Source organism: Ischnura elegans, chromosome 2 (assembly GCF_921293095.1).
Source record: "Ischnura elegans chromosome 2, ioIscEleg1.1, whole genome shotgun sequence".
NCBI lineage: Eukaryota > Metazoa > Arthropoda > Insecta > Odonata > Coenagrionidae > Ischnura > Ischnura elegans.
In genome coordinates this window covers 135,879,988-135,898,756 of record NC_060247.1, presented here as the reverse complement: position 1 = coordinate 135,898,756, position 18,769 = coordinate 135,879,988, and the positions used below count along the sequence as shown (strand labels likewise).

The 18,769-nt window shown below is 38.2% G+C and overlaps 1 protein-coding gene across 1 annotated transcript in view; it reads left to right on the top strand.

The window, feature by feature from the left end:
• LOC124153261 overlaps positions 1–18,769 on the top strand; it is a 76,913-nt gene that overhangs the window by 40,640 nt on the left and 17,504 nt on the right. The window contains exons 3-5 of the mRNA XM_046526359.1: positions 11,856–12,032; positions 14,951–15,701; positions 18,114–18,166. Coding sequence (XP_046382315.1) covers positions 11,856–12,032; positions 14,951–15,701; positions 18,114–18,166 — 981 coding nt within the window. The remainder of the gene's footprint in view (positions 1–11,855; positions 12,033–14,950; positions 15,702–18,113; positions 18,167–18,769) is intronic.

Below are 18,769 nucleotides of genomic sequence, written 5' to 3'. Positions count from 1 at the left end.
TGAGAAAACTTAGATTAGAAGACGTAACAGCTCAACCAATCGGCCACGTCAGGGGGACAAGGTGATCTGACCTGACAGGCACGTTAATATCACACATTTATGGTTAGGGGGGCCAGTTCCTTTCCCTGGGCAACCTTGAACTTATATTTGGAGTATGCTTCTACACAATGACAGCCTCGGAAATAACAATGGCAGAGGCCCTCGAAATGTGGTGCTACAGAAGAATGATGAGGATCAAATGGATCGACCGAGTAAGTAATGAGGAAGTAATAAGAAGAGTAGGAGAGAAGAGAAGCCTCACGAAAACCTTGATAAAAAAACGGAACAACCGTATTTTGAGACATGATGGCCTGATGAAGACAATGTTTGAGGGATAAGTAGATGGCAAGAACGGAGAAGGATTGATGATGTAGATCAACCTAAGTAAAATGCTCATTCTTGGTATCGTGCGATTCTCATCAAGAGTCAATTGTATTTGCCCTGAAGACTTCAAGGCGATAGCAAAAGTTACGAACAATCAATACGGGAGGAAATCAATCAAGACGACACAACCACCACAGTGGGTGTAACGCATTTCCTCAAGCACATGTCTTCGTTTTCATTTTCACTGCAAGTACTTTCACTATCAATCAATTGACCTTATATCGAAGAGGTACGAGGTATAATAGGAAGACCAATGGATCCGTAAAGGCGTGATTGGCAAAAAAATAAATTCCCTCACTATGTGCAGCTACGACGTAAATGAGAGTGTGAGTCAAGGGGGTTGACTACGGTGAAAGTGCAGATGCGAACGGAATCCGAATTGACATTGCGAATTCATATCATCCAGAAATATTAATGCTAGGCACACCAGCCAACTTTAACAATCAACCTCATTCCAATCCATGCCATGAATCAACATTTCTCTGGGCATAGTTTTAGTCAACACACCCTTTAAATTTCAAGATACCTAAACAGAATAAAAAGAAGAGTAAGCGTAACTTCGCGAAATGCTTAATATTGATGCACTAAATTCTTGAGGTCTTTATCTTTTAGAATCCCGTTTTAATTTAGAAAAAATCCCGCTTTACACAAGTTAACCTTTAATCGTCACCAATGAGGGCGATTTAATGTTAATTTGAAAAAAGCAAGGTCGTTATTTTTCCCAACGCATTATATTGAAATAGAAAACTTTGTAAATTTCACATGCGTCACTTTATCAGACCACATTCTCGTCAGATGATGTCGCCCTCTGGTAAAACCGTCCGATTAAAGTCACGGCGCACAGTGGTCTGAAATCGGAAAAAGCCGGACCAAAGTTCAAAATGGCTTCTTTTGAGATAGAGACTTAAAACTTAGCATAAATACTCATAAATGATGGCTAATTATGGTTTGTATGCCATTTTACATAAATTTGATCCGTTGCTGAGATACAGCAACTTAAACATGACCAAATTTTCAAAAACGCGCGCGATCTCGTTTTTCTCAGAAAATCTTTGAACTTTAAGCAGGTGGTGTTGCATTTATGTGATTTTTATGGAATTAAAAACACAATATTTCCTTGACTAGATGCTATATTACTCATGATTTTTGAAGATATTGGTTAATATCTGCATGGTTTTACCACACTAAATGGCCTACCCATTTTTCGCGTGAAATTTTAAACAAAGTAGACATTATCTCCCGTTTACGAAATATGGTAATCGAGAAATTTACATCACAGTGTGAAGTAGAGATTTCTTAAGAATACTGCGATGAATTGTTGGAAAAAAGTTTGCGACCATGGAAATGAGAGCGATTTTTCGATCGTGCGTCAAGTCTGTGCTACGCGACGCGGGACCCTGAGACTCGGTAACATCGGTCTATTTATCAAGTTTTTTTCAGAATTAATTCTTGAAAATCGTCATTTAAAGCATGGCACATAGTTAGTATTGACCTAAAACACTATTGCCAGGATAATGGATCGATCGACTTGGCCGTTTAACGCATTACTTTAGTGAAGATGGTAAGGATTACATTTTTGTCCGAACCATTCTACGTTTAAGAAGTATGCTTCGGATAGTGAATTATTGTTAAGAGATTCAGTCGACATGCGAAAGAGAGATAGAAATAAAAAAGTTTCTGGGAACTTTGCCTTATGTACAGCCTACCTTTTCCATTAACCCCTTGCGCTGTAATGACGAGTCTATCACGTCATGAACTTTCGACGCCAAACCGCGCAATGACGAGTGTATCTCGTCATCGGATTTTCATAATTTTAGCACTATTTAGAGGAACAATATAATCACTTTGAAAGCTTAACAATGTTAAAACATGCATAGTATACATAAATAATTCATATTTCATGAAACATGATGCATTGGAAGGATTAAAATGATATTATTCGAGTAGCGATAGCTGTGTTCTCCATGTTTAATAATCAAATTTTATTTCACGGTTTATTACAAATTACAAAATATCATTGCATTACCAACAATTTAAAAGAGAGCCACAGGAAAAAAATAACAGAGAATATACACGATACATAGAATACATAGATACATAGAAATATACAGAGAATAAAAACGATATGTGGAAAATTAATCGAATTGGAAGGGGTTAAGACTACTTTCTCTTTCAATTCACGGAACAGACCAAAGCGGTCCGTCAATTTTCATGGCTCCGCACCGGTTGTGTGATCGGTAAAAAAAATTCTCTCACAATGTCGCTGGGACGTAAATGAGGGTGTGGGTTAAGGACTAGATGGTGAAAGTGTTGATGCGATCGGAATCCGAAGTGACTTTGTGGGGGTGGAAGAGGGGCGTGTGGGGGTGGGTACTCCCCCGCGAGTGCAACCTGTTCCGCCCACCCCTCCCATACTTCCTTCCGTCGACGGAAAGCTGAAAGACAGGAAGATCGAATGCTCCGCGCGAATGTTTGTTTGGCATCGATTCACGCGTGCGAGAAAAAAAGAAAGAAAATAAGAAATGTGTCAGCGAGTAGGCACTCGCTGTAAATCAATAGGAACCTACCCAAGACACTGATCTCCTTCAAACTGTAAACTATCATGAGAGGCAATGGAGAAAAGACTTAAAATTTATCAGAACGGTGCCAATCCGTTTCAGAGAGATGGATACCTAAATGTTATCTGAATACTCCCACATAATCCAAGTATCTTAGTGTTGTCTAAATACAATCAGTGGTATTTAGGAGAATACTTTTATATAGAGAGGATTTTGATTGTATACTTAGAATTTGATTGTATTTAGGTATTTAGATAAGGGTGTAGGATGATCGTATTGTCCGATTCTTTTCTCAAGGCTTGTAAACAGTTATAGCAACCGTTTATTGCCATCAGATGACAAAATAGGATAACTTAAAGATAAAGAAAATGTAAATCTACATTTAGTCCCTCTTTTATCCGAATAAAATTGAGAATAATATTTCGGCATTTTTCGCATCACCTAGATTTGGTAATCCTAAGACATTGAAAACATAAACAGTAAAAATGAAACACTTAAAGAGATTAGCATGATGAGTCTGGGGCGTTTAAGAATAAATGATAAACGTTTATTGAACGCCATCTGTCGTTGAACTATGAGTTAACGGCAAATCGGCCCACGGACTGTGTTAAAAATGAGATAAGTTGCACCTAAGCTACCTTTATTCTTATTCCCCGTTGCATGTCCATATCCATGCCGTAATTTATCAATAGATGGTATGATTTAACAAAAAACGAATGCAAAGCGTAGGAAGCCGATGACAACATTCATATTTATATATTCACGTAACTTTTCCTCCCAGATTTCGTTTTCAGTGATTCACGCACGAATATTGAAATCGAGTTTCCCCAGTTGGATTCAATTTATTTTGTTGCCCACCGCGAATTCGAACGAGTTTATGGAAGACGCCACTCGTGTCTCTTACGGGTAAAATGATCCGAATTCCAATGAAGAATTTGCTAATAATAGGGCTGTAAGCCGAAATTTACAATCGCGGCGATGTGATTAATAAAATTCATAGCGTTTCAACGCTGTTCCTTACGATTACAAATGTGATATAGTAAATTCAAACATAAACGGATGGCTCTGCATGAGTCGCCGCGGTGCGGACATTTTTTAAAACAGACTAAAATTTAAATGAAAGATGTTAGCACTTTTCCACAATATTTTAATGCGTACGACGCATTTCCGCTCACAGAGCCATCGTTTGGTACAAGACACCGTATTACATATAGACATCACCTTTATACCTTTGAGAAAGGGATGGGGGAGGGTCGCACATGTTTGAAGAAGGGGTGGGAAACAGGCGCACATAGTGGAGACAGTAAGAATAGATACAACAAAATAGATACGGGAAACCCAAGGTGGAAGGAGGACTCTAGGTGTAACTGTAGAATAACGACACGAAGAAAGAACGACAGAAAACCGGAAAGGCCCGGGGGGGTGGAGCAGAGTAAAAAAGGGGGGTTAACACTAGCATCCCCGTCCAATCCTTACACCCTATTATGCCCGAGTGGGTCACACAACAATGTTTGCATATTTTACTCAAAATACTCAATTCCTTCCCATTTTATTTATTAATATTGTTTATAAATCATTTTAGAGGGTAGTAGAATTTTTGATTAGACGAAAAATATGAAAATTGTAGTTGTTTAACAATTTCCATGGTGTTATGGGAAACTAGCTTCCACGAATTTGTGAATACCTATCACTTTTCCTTTGATGGGTTAGGGAGGTATAATGAATTTCAATGGTATCAGGTTTAAAAAAAAATAAAGTAAAATTTTGACAAAAAATCATTATAAAACACACCGATACATTGAAAATAAAGGAAAAGTAGAAAGGCTTCAAATGGATTTGATAATCTGGGTCAAAATGAGCCATCCGGGCATGGCAGGCATAAGTGATGAGAAAAAATATTAATATTACGCCTAAATTTTGCACAGAGGAGAACCAAAATAAATAATTAAAAGTCATGAAATACGAGTCTAAAATTTTTCTTCCTTTTAAAATAATCAACATTAATATATTCTCTTTTGGGTCAAATTGACCCAGCCGGGCATTCCAGTGTTAAAAGAGTGGCCGCGTGTCGTTGGAAATGCATAAGCAGGAGTAAGTAGCGAAGCAGGAAAAAAATTCCCCCATACGTGGCAACGATAAGCAAGCTTCAGCGGGACTCGAGCTCGAGCCTCCCCCATGTAGTCTCTTTGGATTCACAGTTTGAGTTAACAAAAGAAAGATGAAAAGCGCCATAAACAAAAGACGCGCGTTGGGAAATTTCCATGCACGCTCTAAAGTGACCGAAACCAACGCTACTTTTCAAAACTTTTTTACCCTTACGCCATTATTACTTTTCCAAACAGTATTAAAAAATCTTCTCGAGTTCTCAACCAGGTTAGTTCAGTCGTATAGGCCGACGTTTCGGAAGACGACTTGTCATCCAATAATACACAATAAGTGTACAACTTCACACTGAAATTTAAAATTAATTTGACATTAAAATCGGTTTGCATAAAAAACTCAATCTAAGTAGTTATCGATCAACATCAAATATATTGGTACAGAATTGTATAAAGTTATTTGATGAAAGTATACAAATTCAACGGCTTTGCTGTAATCACCTATCAATCCCTAAGTCAGAGTAACGATGCATTGCTACATGTCCTATAGTAACTTGATCTGCATTTTTACAACTTCAGTTTACTATACTAGTTGTTGCATTCTCAACATTGGAATTCTATTATTTTGAATACAATTTAATATAGGTCTATTTAAGTTTAAGTGATCGCCACAGCAAAACAACCCGAAGAAGGTGACAGATTCATATCTTGGCGTGCATGTCGGACCGTGCTTCTCGCCTTTCTTTCCTTTCGGCTTCATTACAAATACTATTTCAGGCGAGATTTTTTATGCATTATTACTCATCGGTACAAAGCACCACTTATTTTGAGCTACAGCAGCCATAGCTTGAGTAGCAGTTGCGTTTTCTGCAGTTCAAAACCAGCGAATTCCGTAGTAGCGAACGTAGCGAACTCGGCAGGACTTGTGACGTCATTTTCCCACAATTCCGCGTTCCTGCTGTTTTCGAAACCTTTCGAATTCTTCTACTTCTTTTTATTAAGTTCAGCCCAAAATACTATTCAATTTGCGAAAGCGACTATTTACCACGTATATGTTGACGGAAATAATTTTTCAGTACACTTTCAGGAAATTGGTTCAGGAGGCCATTCAGGTACTTAGATATTTTTCTCGGGAAATGCCGCTGTAAGAAGTTCGAGGAGTTTCTTCAGACTCAGATAAATGTAAGATTGAATGCCCTGTGGGATGATTTTGGCACGGAACCTCGAGAAAAATAAGAAAGAAAAGAAATGGCTTGGGGACTGGTCAAACTGCTACAAAACCGGGGAAGACGCTTTCCACCTTCAGCTCGTGAATGATAGATAAGGGCAACAAGACTTTTCCATCGCGTGACGGCAGCAGTTTAACATTCTTGTTCACTCTTATAATGTATCACCTTAGAATGAATGCCAAATGCATCTTAGAGAATACAGTTTAGTCAATTTGAAAGCAAGCGTCGCATGTTTTCAAGCCTCTCCAACGCTAGAAAGTATACTCTGCTAAATGAAATGCAACGTGAATTAAAAAAAGAAATCATGTCTATGCCCAACATAGTTTCGAACTCTTGTGAGCTTAATTAAACCCACAGAAGGGGATGAGTGCATGAGGCAAAATCTCAAAATTCTCTTAATGAGCACTGTTTTAGATATTTAATGTTTAAAAGCGTGTTGTTGTAAAACAAAACTTAAAAATAACTTGATCAAACGGTGGTACACTTTCCACTACTGCATCGGTATGTTCACCAATATCACCAAAAATAAACCATTCAATAATGTAGGCAAAGGGTCTATTTTTAGGGTACCAAAAGATTTTACATTCATTGCTCATATGATGTTACGATATTTATTTGTATACGAGAATATTTTAATAGAAGAGGCAATTAACTTCCTTTAATATACAACTTTACTCTGGCAACAAAAGAAACAAATCTTAACGAAGCACATATTTTATTTTAACGCTTTAACCATTAAACCATTGTTTATCTAATCTTTAGAAAAGTTCTACATATTGCTTCCTCTTTAATTTTTCTTGGTAGTTCATTGTGTAATGTAGGTCCTATGAACATAATGGATCTTTTGAAAAGCTTGAGGCAGACTGTAGACACAAAGACCCAGTAGCCTCTACGACGATCATAAATAGTGTGTATGTTCATACCAAAATCTGTTCATAGCAAAAAACGGAGAACACATTTTGTACTTAAATGTGGAATTCAATTTCTTTGATATTTTTTTACTAATTTGTCAGCTTTCGATTTTTGTATAAATAGGTACCTCAATCATATCATTATGACGTTTTTTTAGTCTGTCAATATGTAGCTCAGAAAGAAATAACTCGTGTCAACACTTACGAGTAGAGAGCAGAGAGAGACTGTTGATGACGGATTAGAAATGAACTACATGCACCTTAAAAAACAATTTCACTCTCCCGGTGAAAAATATAAATAATTTTCCTCAGGCTCACCGCCGGGTTATAAAATTTAACTTATATTCATTTTTATTCCCGGTGGCTAGCACGAGAAATGTCCATCCACACACTGCTTGTAGCTGTTGAACAAAACTGTGGATGCTTCTCAACATATACATTTCACTTGTTCCGGAAAATTCTGCTTAACCAAATATTGACGATATATTGTAAATCGGATGATGTAATACAATCAGTAGAGTAACCAGAAAAGGAAATGAAAAAAAAATTAAATGAAAATGAATGATGTAAGGATAACGACAAACCCGAAATTTGATTTGGATAGGTGCGGGTAGAGCTCACTCCAGACTAATCCACGGGAGTGTGAATATCACACCTTTAGAGTGGGAGTGTTTGGGTATGGGGCATCCAATTTGTGCAGGGAGATTATGTCATGTGTATTCAATTCATTTCACTTTATTACTGTGGACCTTTCAAGCTCTTGAGGCATTATAAACACAATGGCATAATTTATTATGGTTACCCTTTAATTATTATACAATGCGTGCGCAGCATTAGTGAGGAAAAATACAACTCATAAAGCCGATGCGATCTTCTTTTGTTTCCAGAGTATTTTTTCACCTGGAATCACCGCAGCGAGCGAGACGTTGCTTCCAGTGCGAATGCACGACGCGATGGACGTGGCCGTGACTGTGAATTATGCCACGGTCAAAGGCGCACCTTGGCGCTGAGCATGTGATTCCAGGGAGGGAGAATTGAGCCGCTTCGGACGCCAAGCCGAACGAGACTGCACGGAGGTGTCCTCAAAACATCACGCAGAAGCTTTAGTACAATATTTGCTGTAAATCTCACACGCACTCTCTAAGAGATTCAACCCGAAAGTTGGTTCGGATAGGTGCGGGTAGAGCTTACTCCAGACTAAGCCACGAAAGTGTGAATATCACACATTTAGAGTGGGGGGGGGGTTTGGGCATGGGGCACCCAATTTGTGCAGGGAGATTATGACATGCGTTTTCAATTCATTTCACTTTATTATTGTCGACCTTTACAGCTCGTGAGGCATTATAAACATAATAGTATAATTTATTCTGTTTACTCTGCGGCTCTACATCAAGTTATTGCTGTCGTATTGGCCGACATGTCGGAACATGAGACTTGCCCTCCATTCTCAAGGAGTGTTAATGTCTCAATGCACGAAAAAATCTTTTGTTAACATAATTTACATTGAAAATACATAGCAAATCTACAATAAAATTTCAATAGCGAATAATTTAATGCGCAAACTGATACAGTCAAGTATAACGCGCATTTATGTATGTTACGCGCAGGACGCCTTCTTAAAGCTGACTACTGCCATACCATAGAATTGCAGCCATTAAAATTCTCAAGCAACATTATCCAACTACTGATTGAATATTTGAGTGCTTAAAGATATTTCATCTGATGAACCTACATAATCATTTCAACATGAACTCTCGAGTTTTCAGTCATTTATTAAAAATCATATTTTCTGTCGTTTCGGAAATTTATTTACCATTTTAAGGCTTAATATATGGAAAGATGAGAGAGACATTAAATAGAAAAGTGGTCAAGAATCAAAAACATAGAAACTAACAAAAAAGCTAGATAACTACATAAAAGTAATGTCACGTCAATGTTCTCGGTATGCTTTTTTAAATATATTAGTTAAAAACGTTCTAATGGATATTTTTTGCACTGTAAAATTGATTATTAATTCTTTCACACTTTTGCATTTATTGTGTCTCTCATTTTTTCGTATAATAAGTTTTGCAAATGGGAAATAAATTTTCAGGACGACGGCAAATATGTTGTTCTTAAATTACCTATAGCTCAAGAGTTTACATTTAATTATAAAAAAGACGTCAAGAACACAAGAAACATACTAAATAGTAATGTTTATGTATTACGCGCAATCATTCACCTCATGTGAACACCCTTGAAAAAACTCCGAAAATTTTGCTAATCAACATGTTTTTATCACGCTTCACACTTGAGAATTTAGGGTACATGCATTACTTAGTACATTTTAGGTCAAGGTATTGAGAATTTTGGATGTTAAATAGCAAGTTATATAGAAAGTGTTTTGAAATTGCAATTGTATTTTGTATCGAAAATACAACATTCAGGAGAAAATTGTAGTTGTATCCAATGTGTGCAGGAAAATATGGCATACATATTCTACCAATTTCACTTTATTACCGTAGGCTCTTGAGGCATTATAAATATAAAAGCCCAATTTACATTAAAAATAATATATATCAACAAAATTGCAATAAAAGGCTAATAGGAGATTGTAATGCAAAAAAAAACAAAATTAAATAATGAAAATAATTCAAAAATAATTTTGAACATGCAAATAATTCAAACGCTGAAGAAAAAAAGGAGAAAATTTCATGATATTACAAGAAAAAGAAAAATAAGCATTTCATTGCTGTTGCCTAAATTTTTCGAGATAAAATTACAAATTTATTACTGCACAGTAGAATACCAGGTTACAGACCTTCTTTCCCAAAAAGTAAAGCGAAAGTATTTACGGACGAAAGAATTATGCCTTATCTTTTAATGCAGTGACCCGAGTAATTTCTTTTTAAATGGTTTTGTAGATTTCAGCGTTCTAATCTGAGGTGGTGAGATGGTAAGCAACTCCATATTCCAGCCGTTATTACTGTGGAATCGTATCTTGATCTCTCAAGTTTTCACAGGAGAGGTGTCGTTCTTGAAATAGTTTGTTAATCTATTTTTAAGAGCCTCGCTCCTACTCGCTTGGGATCCATTTCACTAGAGAATATCAGATAAGAGCCACTTTCACTCGAATCGACTGCTTTTGAGGTTCAGCAAGTGAAGGTGAAACATTTACTACACAGTCCATACATCAACGTGCCTACGCATTAAGATCCCATAGTACTTTTCACCAGCTGCATGGACATAACTGCTTCAAATGGGGACACAAGAGTAGATGAATGGGTGGGAGTGTAAGATTGATGTATCCCAAATGCATGGAAATTGGAACCCTTGAAACCAGGAACATTTTGTTTGTTTTTTTCTGCAAAGGATATGGGTTAGTTTTTCAATGATGCTTAAAAAATATATATTCACTGATGAAATAAAGTACTGAAAAGTTTCCTCATAGGTTAAAATGGATACACAAGGAAGCCTATTACTAAGGTCCAGAGCTTAAAAATTCAAATGAAGCCGTGAAAATTTTCCCTAGCATTACCTATCTGCTCCTAATTCATGTTCATTATTACAGCCAATCCCAAATTTTCAGTTCAGGACACTTAGATTATTACGCAATCCTCATTATCTGAGTAATCCTTAACTACGAGAGAACAGAAAAATAACTATGACAGCAATTAAAATAAATCAAATAAATCATATTAACTCATTTCCAAAATAATTATCCACATAAAACAAGTGGACATATTTCATGCTTATAATGTAACTGATTAAGGAAAAATATTAGTATTATTGGATTATTGCAAGAAAGGCATTACGGAATCTCATTCTAAGCTCAAATTCTTGTAGAAATGAGATTTTTAATTGATTGTGGCAGCTAACAGTGATATTTTATTATTTCTGTTTACTTAATATTGTGAATCAAAGTCATCATAAAACGCAATGGTAATTTTTTTGCAAATATTTTACTTCTCCCTCCTTATCGTGTTAAAATTTCAATCGCGTATTACTATGTAAAGTCACATATCATCATTATCGAGGCGAGAGGAATGTATGCTCAAAATGAGCGAATAGCATAATAGTCCCTATCATCAAAGGGGTATTGTAATCTAGCATATTTAGTCCATACTAAGTGGTATGCTGTTAATGGGAAAGATTTTTCTTTCTAAATAACCCCTAGGAGATTCTGGCCATTTTAAAACCCTCGTATGCAAATTAGGATGAATACCGTAAATCATGCGATTAGCCTTAAGAATGGTAGAAATCACACTTCTAGCCATTCCAGATTAACTGCTAAATGATGACACTCACTTCCTTATTCTCTTGGCTAATTAGAAACACCATTATATTTTCCTCCTCACTTTCGTCGTCATAAAATCAACGTATAAGGAAGTCTCTGATTTATTTATATTAGACAAGGTATTTCAAGTCGCCACTTCCTTCAATCGAGAACAATTAAGAAGTAGAAACATCATTAGCGTGACTTGATGTAGAAAGTTTTTTCCAGCCTCGTGTTCCAAAGTGGAAAGCCAAATGCTGAACGACATGACTTGAATTCAGAATCAAGTGCCATGAATTATTCCCGATTTGAAAAGTGACAGTGATGAAAATAGCTGAAAGTGAAAAAAATCTATGAAAATGTTCAAGATGCTTTTGCAGCATTCCGGCCTGAGTGGTTCCCATCCTCTTCTCCTGGACTTGAACAGATACTCTGCGTCGTGCCCTCGAAGAGAGCGGTATATAAACACGCTCGATGGAGTCACACTTCATCATTTGCGTCCATCCATCCCTCAGTCGCAGGCTCTAGCGAGAGGATCTATCGACATGAAGCTACAGGTAAGATTAAACTCACTCTTGCTTTCTTGGGGTTTTTAGGATTAGGAAAATAGCCCACCAGTGTAATCACCTAACTCCTTAAATTTGGGAAAATGTGTAAAAAAAACTAATAACTAACATAAACGCTGCTGATTTTTTTTTCAAATGACATCAGCCTTTGCTTATAAGTATGATTAATTTTCACTCAGTTTGCAACAATTAGCCTTGCAATTTGTTGGATAAACAACCCCAGCATTTCTTATTTCATAATCTTATGTTTTTAGTGGAGCCCATGATCCTTTGCTGTGAACTGAACTGTTCGTGTATTTTTCTATATTTATAAAGGAAAAAGTATACTGTTGCCTTCACTGATACCCTGAATTATAACTAGAACTCTCTCTCCCTCACACCTAAAAGCCTTAGAGAAAAACAACGGAGTAATGTAATTTACGCAGGGCAGATTGTCTTATTTTTCTCCCAACTCACCGCGGAGTGACCAAAGAGGCATGGTGGATGTTTTGATCTCTATTCTATCAGGCCTTTCTAAAAAAAATCACTTCTTCTCTGCGGTACCCCGACCACCTCCACTAATTCATCAAAAGTCGAATTCTTCCATTTTAACCGTCGTACATCATAGCTGAGGATGACAAATATATTTCTTAATTTCGCTCCCTCCTCCTCAAATTTCTTCCCGTTAAATGCACTTTGAATTCACACCTTCTCCATAGTCCCTTACGAAGTTTCAGAGTTTTCGCTTTAAAATTTAGTTTAAATGATTTTTTTATTGAATTCGCGACATTCCGGCGGGGAATAAAAACTGGGCGCATGGTTCATTTTGGCTCACGAATTATCTCAAGATTGGTTACACTGTTGAATAGAAATAAACTTTATTTTATCCTAAATTGATTTTTCAATGTCTTCTTTTTGTTTGGTAATGGTTTTAACGAATTTACATCATTGTTAGTATCTCTTGAAAATGGCGATATTTTTTTGTTTCCGATTAGGCAATTTAAAAACGAAGTTTAAGCTACAAAAAAAGGTTACTTTAGAATGAGCACCCATGAATTTCAAAAAAATTAACTTGACGAGGGACGAACATGATGCCAGTGAAAATTATATTCATCACTGTAATAAAAATTCACTTCAAATGTAGTCTCTCAATCACTCACGCGGGTGCAAATATAAAAATAACAAAGGAATTAATTCACATGAAGACCTCGTTTGCCTCAACTTGAATTTAAACCCTAGAATTGGGAGATCCAAGATCAACTCTCAGCGAGTTGAATAGATTTTTTTCGCACCAAAATTCTTCCTGTTATTTTTTTAATATCTTTAATGTCGTAATATTCTAGCATCTCAATCCTTGAAGCATCTTAAGGTTTTATTTTCGTGAACTAGCCACAATCTTTGATGGTATAACGATAAATGTTGAGAGAAAAATCAAGGCACCTGTCTTTTGAAGGAATTGGTTTAATTTCTAAAGAATATCTTGTAACTCCCAGGTTTTACTGGTGGTAGCTACGCTTTCCTCCACATAATCCAGTCACTTGTGATGATGCAAGATATGTGACTCCATGACTTGCTGACTCAGGCTCTGTCGTGTAACCCTGTGAGGTCAAAACACTTTCGTTGGCGAGAACGCGTAAATAATGAAATAGAAACATATCACACCTTTGGCCAAGACTAAGGAGTGGCTGTGAAGTGGTTAACTGCTCGATTGAAGCTATTGACGTCATCTAATCATCCTTAAAAGGATAAAGGCTGTATATTTCGCATCGTGAAGTATCTCCAAAAGTAGACGACGCATCAAAAATGGAAAAATATGAGTGTTTATTTATTTTTTAAATTTGACTACAATTGACAGTAAAATGAAAATGGTGAAGGAGCCAAATGTTTTCAGCTTTTGAGAATTCGTCCGTCCCTTGAGATTCCGGTGGTGCTTATAGAAATGGAAGCATTCCTAAAAAAAGACATAATAACATTTTCCTCTCAATAGCGCATCGTTACTGAAACCCGCAACTTTTAGCAGGATCATGGGAAGAAACCTAAAGGTGGCCCATGAATAAATAGATTTAAATATAAAAGAAAGGAATTTGTTCGTTCGAATATAGGCCAAGGTTTATGATTTTTTCATGCAAACGTCTTCCTCTGGCGCTCATATTTTTGCCTTGTAGTGATTGACTGCGTTTGAATTAATTTTTCTATTCAGTTATTTTCTAAAAAATATCATTTCAACAGATTTTATGCCCATTTTTCGACGATTCCTTACTTAATAATTTCATCTGTGCCATTATCCGGCGGCCTAAATAACCGGAATATAATATCTAAATCTACATACTACCCCGAAAGCCGCCACAATAGGCGTGTGGCGGGGGATGTTAGCTATTGACAAAAAAAGGAAATACACGAAACAAGTTCCGCCGAGCATCCCCTGAAGTAATTTAATATTCGGGGAAAAAAATGAATTCCTATACTTACCCTTTAATTAAAATATTTCTCTTAATTTATCGTTTCTGCTCGATCTGGAAATAATAAAATGGGGTTCGAATATGATTTTCTCCGTATCGCTCTGAGATGCATCTTCTTAACTACTGCAGCGGTCTAAGCCTAGCGCGTAGCCTCCGAGTCTCAAGTGGCTCCCACCCGTTCTTACGCCCTTAATTGTTTTTACGAATCGCGCAGCTTTCCTTTGTATTCTATTACGTTCGTCGATTAAGTCTATCTGCGCCGGAACCCTTATTCTCGCTGCATATTCAAGGTGTGACCAGAGGAGTATGAAATAGTACGAATTATACCTAATAAAAATACCTAGTAACTGCACACGCCTTTATTATAGTTATCTTTATGTTTGTGCCGATTATAATTGGTGGGTTCTCCATGCTCTCCGTGTCGCTATACTGTATTTGATTAAGTATTACAATGTACGTTCCATCCCGTAGGCTCTCGTTCTCGTCCTGGTCGTGTTTCTCGCAGCGGCCGAGAGCATGAAGGAGGAGCCGATGAAGAAGAAGGCGATGGAGCCGCCGCCCAAGAAGATGATGATGATGATGGCGATGAAGAAGGAGCCCTCCGCGACCAAGGATGAGGCCCTGGACCTTGGCGAACTCGAAGGGGGGGAGGGCGGCTTTGGCGGCGGGGGCGACTTCTTCGGCGGCCTGAGTCTCCATGGACACCACAACTTCGGCGGCCTCTTCGGCGGACACCACTTCGGCGGACTCCTTGGCGGACACTTGGGTGGGTTCTACGGGCACCACTTCGGTCTGCACGGCGCGGGTGGCTTTCACAACTTCGGTGGCCTTCACCACCACAAGGTCATCACCATCACCAAGGCGGTCCCTTACCCGGTCCCTCACCACGTGGCCGTCCCGGTCGTCAAGCACGTCGGGGTGCTGGTGCCGAAACCAGTGGCGGTCCCGGTCCCCAAACCGTACCCAGTGCCCGTGCCGAAGCCATACGCCGTGCTGGTGGACAAGCCTTACCCCGTAAACGTCTACAAGCCATACCCCGTCCCCGTGCACGTAGCAGTGAAAGTCCCCGTGCCCCACGCCGTCCCCGTGCCCGTGCACAAGCCGGTCCCCGTAGCCGTCCCCGTCCCCGTCAAAGTGCCCGTGCCTCATCCGGTGGTCGTACCCCAAGCCGTCCCCGTGTACGGCGGCCATCACTACGGCGGGGGTCACCGTGGAGGCGGAGGTCACCAATGAGATAGCGGCGAGTAGAGTGATAGGTCAGTAGCATGTGCAAAAACCTCGGCCTTGATTCCGAGGATTTCAATTACCGCTTCAAATATGCTTCATAACATTCCTAAACCTTACCAGTTTCAACACTCGAATACCAAAGGGCAAGCAAATGCTTCATCCCTTGACAGTGACACCAAAACTTCGAGTACAAAATATATGTTATGGAATATTACGAAGCACTTGATGAATGCGTTTCTCCACTCAAACGTTTTATAGGTACATTTATTCTCTCTATGTTTGGTCAATAAAAGTGTACACTAATTACTCGACAATTTCAATCTCAAGAGTTGAAAATTAACGTATGATACTGGGATATGAAAATCAACCATGTCGTTACTGAACATAAATTATAATGCAATACAAAAAGTAATTTATGTTCAAATGGTAAATTTTTTTTTTTGCTTACCAGTTTCATAAATTAATTACAATTCCTCAGGATGATAGTACGATCGTCAAACGCTGGCGAAGATTCAAAGTGCACTCTCATGGACCAAATTATAAGGGAAATACAAAACTGACTTTGACGAAGAGCATTCATTTGGTAGTGAAGGACCAAAGAAGACGTCGAACTCATCTGGAGAAGAAACTTCACGAATTTCAACCAGGGTTTCCAAGAGGGTGGTTTATTAAGTGGCCACGCAAAGCATTAGACCCAGTCTTTCCAACTTTTGGTGAGGTGAGGTTCTGACCAATAAAGTCCATAGCTTCTCTTAACGTGCGTGCGACTTGGTCACTTTTGAGGATTGGTTTTCAACGCCTTAAAAATGGGAATGAGTTGCATCAAGGACATCTATCCTACCTAAGCATCATCCGATGTGGAATGCAACGCCCCGTGAACATTCAAATGAATTCTCATTTAGTGCTTCAGCTCAAGTTAAGATGGTAGACAAATGTAATACATGTGCGGTGTGTGTAGTAAATCTGCTGACTTTAGTACCTGATTAAGAAGAACTGAGGAATACCTTGTATCATACTTGAAGCCGTTAACTCAATAACAGCCGCTGCTCAGTTACCAAGTGATAGTATTACGAAACACTTATTGGACTCATAACCGCAAGAAATAGTTCGAGGAATCTCTTCTTTTTTCCTAAACTAAGTCTTCTACAGTACAAGGTGTTTTTTCTGTCGTTAACTTTTTTATATACACTGATTATTAAAACTGTTGTTGTATAAGGATTATCCATAAGTCCAATGTTACCAAGAATTATTGTTGATTAAATATGTTGGCGAATTTTCCTAACGTGGAAAAATGTAAAATTTGAATTACATGCGTCAGTTGTTACTATATTTTGTTATATAACACTTTATTACTGAATAAAACCTTTATTCAACAATAATTGACCATGCTATGTTTTGCTTCTGTGCTTTCAACTAATTTAAATCGTCTTTTTTATCTATATTATTAGCAAAAGGAGTCTAATTATACCCTATGTTCGCATGAAACACAATACGGATTTTTCTAATTGAGCCTGACTGACTCGTGGCGACTGTTAGTGAGGCGACTTGCTAGGTTAGTTCTGCTTTCCGGAAAAGTGTCTCCACCCAGGCAGAATTTCTTCCTAGGGAGGTGATATGATGGCAATGCAGACGACATCCGCATAGCGCCAGTCATTCATCGACATCTACGTACTACCCCGCAAGCCTCCTCAATACACCAAAGGCACCAACCGTTGGCAAATAAAACGGAAATCACCCAACGAAGTTCCGCATACCATGCATTACACTAAAATTATAACTATATTCCTGCGGAATTATATGCATATTCCAATTATAGAATAACCTTCGAATTTCGTTGGAGAATTAATTCATGTTTTCGCTAGTAGTAGACCTCGTCATCCCCATGGCGGTGTAGGTTGTTCCCTATACCCTACCTTCCATTCTTAGGGTGCCTTCACAGTTCGGCGTTTCGTTGACGCCGCGGCTCGCGAGCCAATCAAAGCCCGTCTATCAGAATTGATGACGTCACGTCTCCAGCTCGCTGCGTCGTCGCAGAAAAATCTGATCGTGTCGGATTTTCTCTGCGTCAAGGCGGCAGACCGCCGGTGATTTCGAATTGGTGTTTGTTTATTGGAAGCTTAAGTATACAAATACGCAAGATTAGCTCTAATGGGAGTGACGAATGTTATTGATTTCATTATTCAATATTATTTTGAAGTTTTAACCATAGATATTTCGTATATTTCCGAAACATAAGATAAATGTTAACCCTAAATCAGGCTACAATCACTGAGGTGCATATATTAGCGTAACACACACTCTTTAATAGTATCACAAGCTAAATACAGCGTGAGAACTCCTTGCTGATGACTACGGACGTTTAAATTCCAATTTATATTTTATAATTGTGCCCTCATGATCTGCTCAGTTCAAGATATTTGGATGACATTGCTGGGACAATCTGTTAGAACAACAGTTATCGTAAATAAATGTTCCTGATAACTTTTCGCGTTACTCATGTTCACTGAGTGTATGTAACGTGTTATTTTTCGTATATTCCGAGTTGGGAAATAAAACTTTAAGGTCATAATAATGCATCGAAAAGGGCCATCACTACATATATGATTACCGACTTCATGGCCGCCGCATTAAATTCTAATGCTATTTATAGTTAAGAAGAATATTTTAAGAAATAAAATTGCGTAAAAATGCAAAAACAACATATGTATTGTGCGTTTGGTTCGAAATCATAAGATGAAATGCTCCCAGGCCGATTTTTAGTAGCCGACGCTTTTTGACTTTCATTTGTTTTCGCAACGCAGAGCTGTGTAGGTCAAACTTTTACCCCGTTTACACTACGATCGTATCGACGTTGATCCGTCCGCGCGTAACCCCAAAACGTCGTGTAAACGCGCAGAGTTACCATCGTAGGCCTTAGTACCGAACACTGCCGTAACACTGCCGAACTTACGATGGTTAGCGGTAGTGCGCCAAGAAAAAAGAGTTAGGAAATGAAGATCGACGCATATACGATTCTTTCGCGCCGTTGCAATCTTGATACAATAATTGATGTTTCATAAAGAT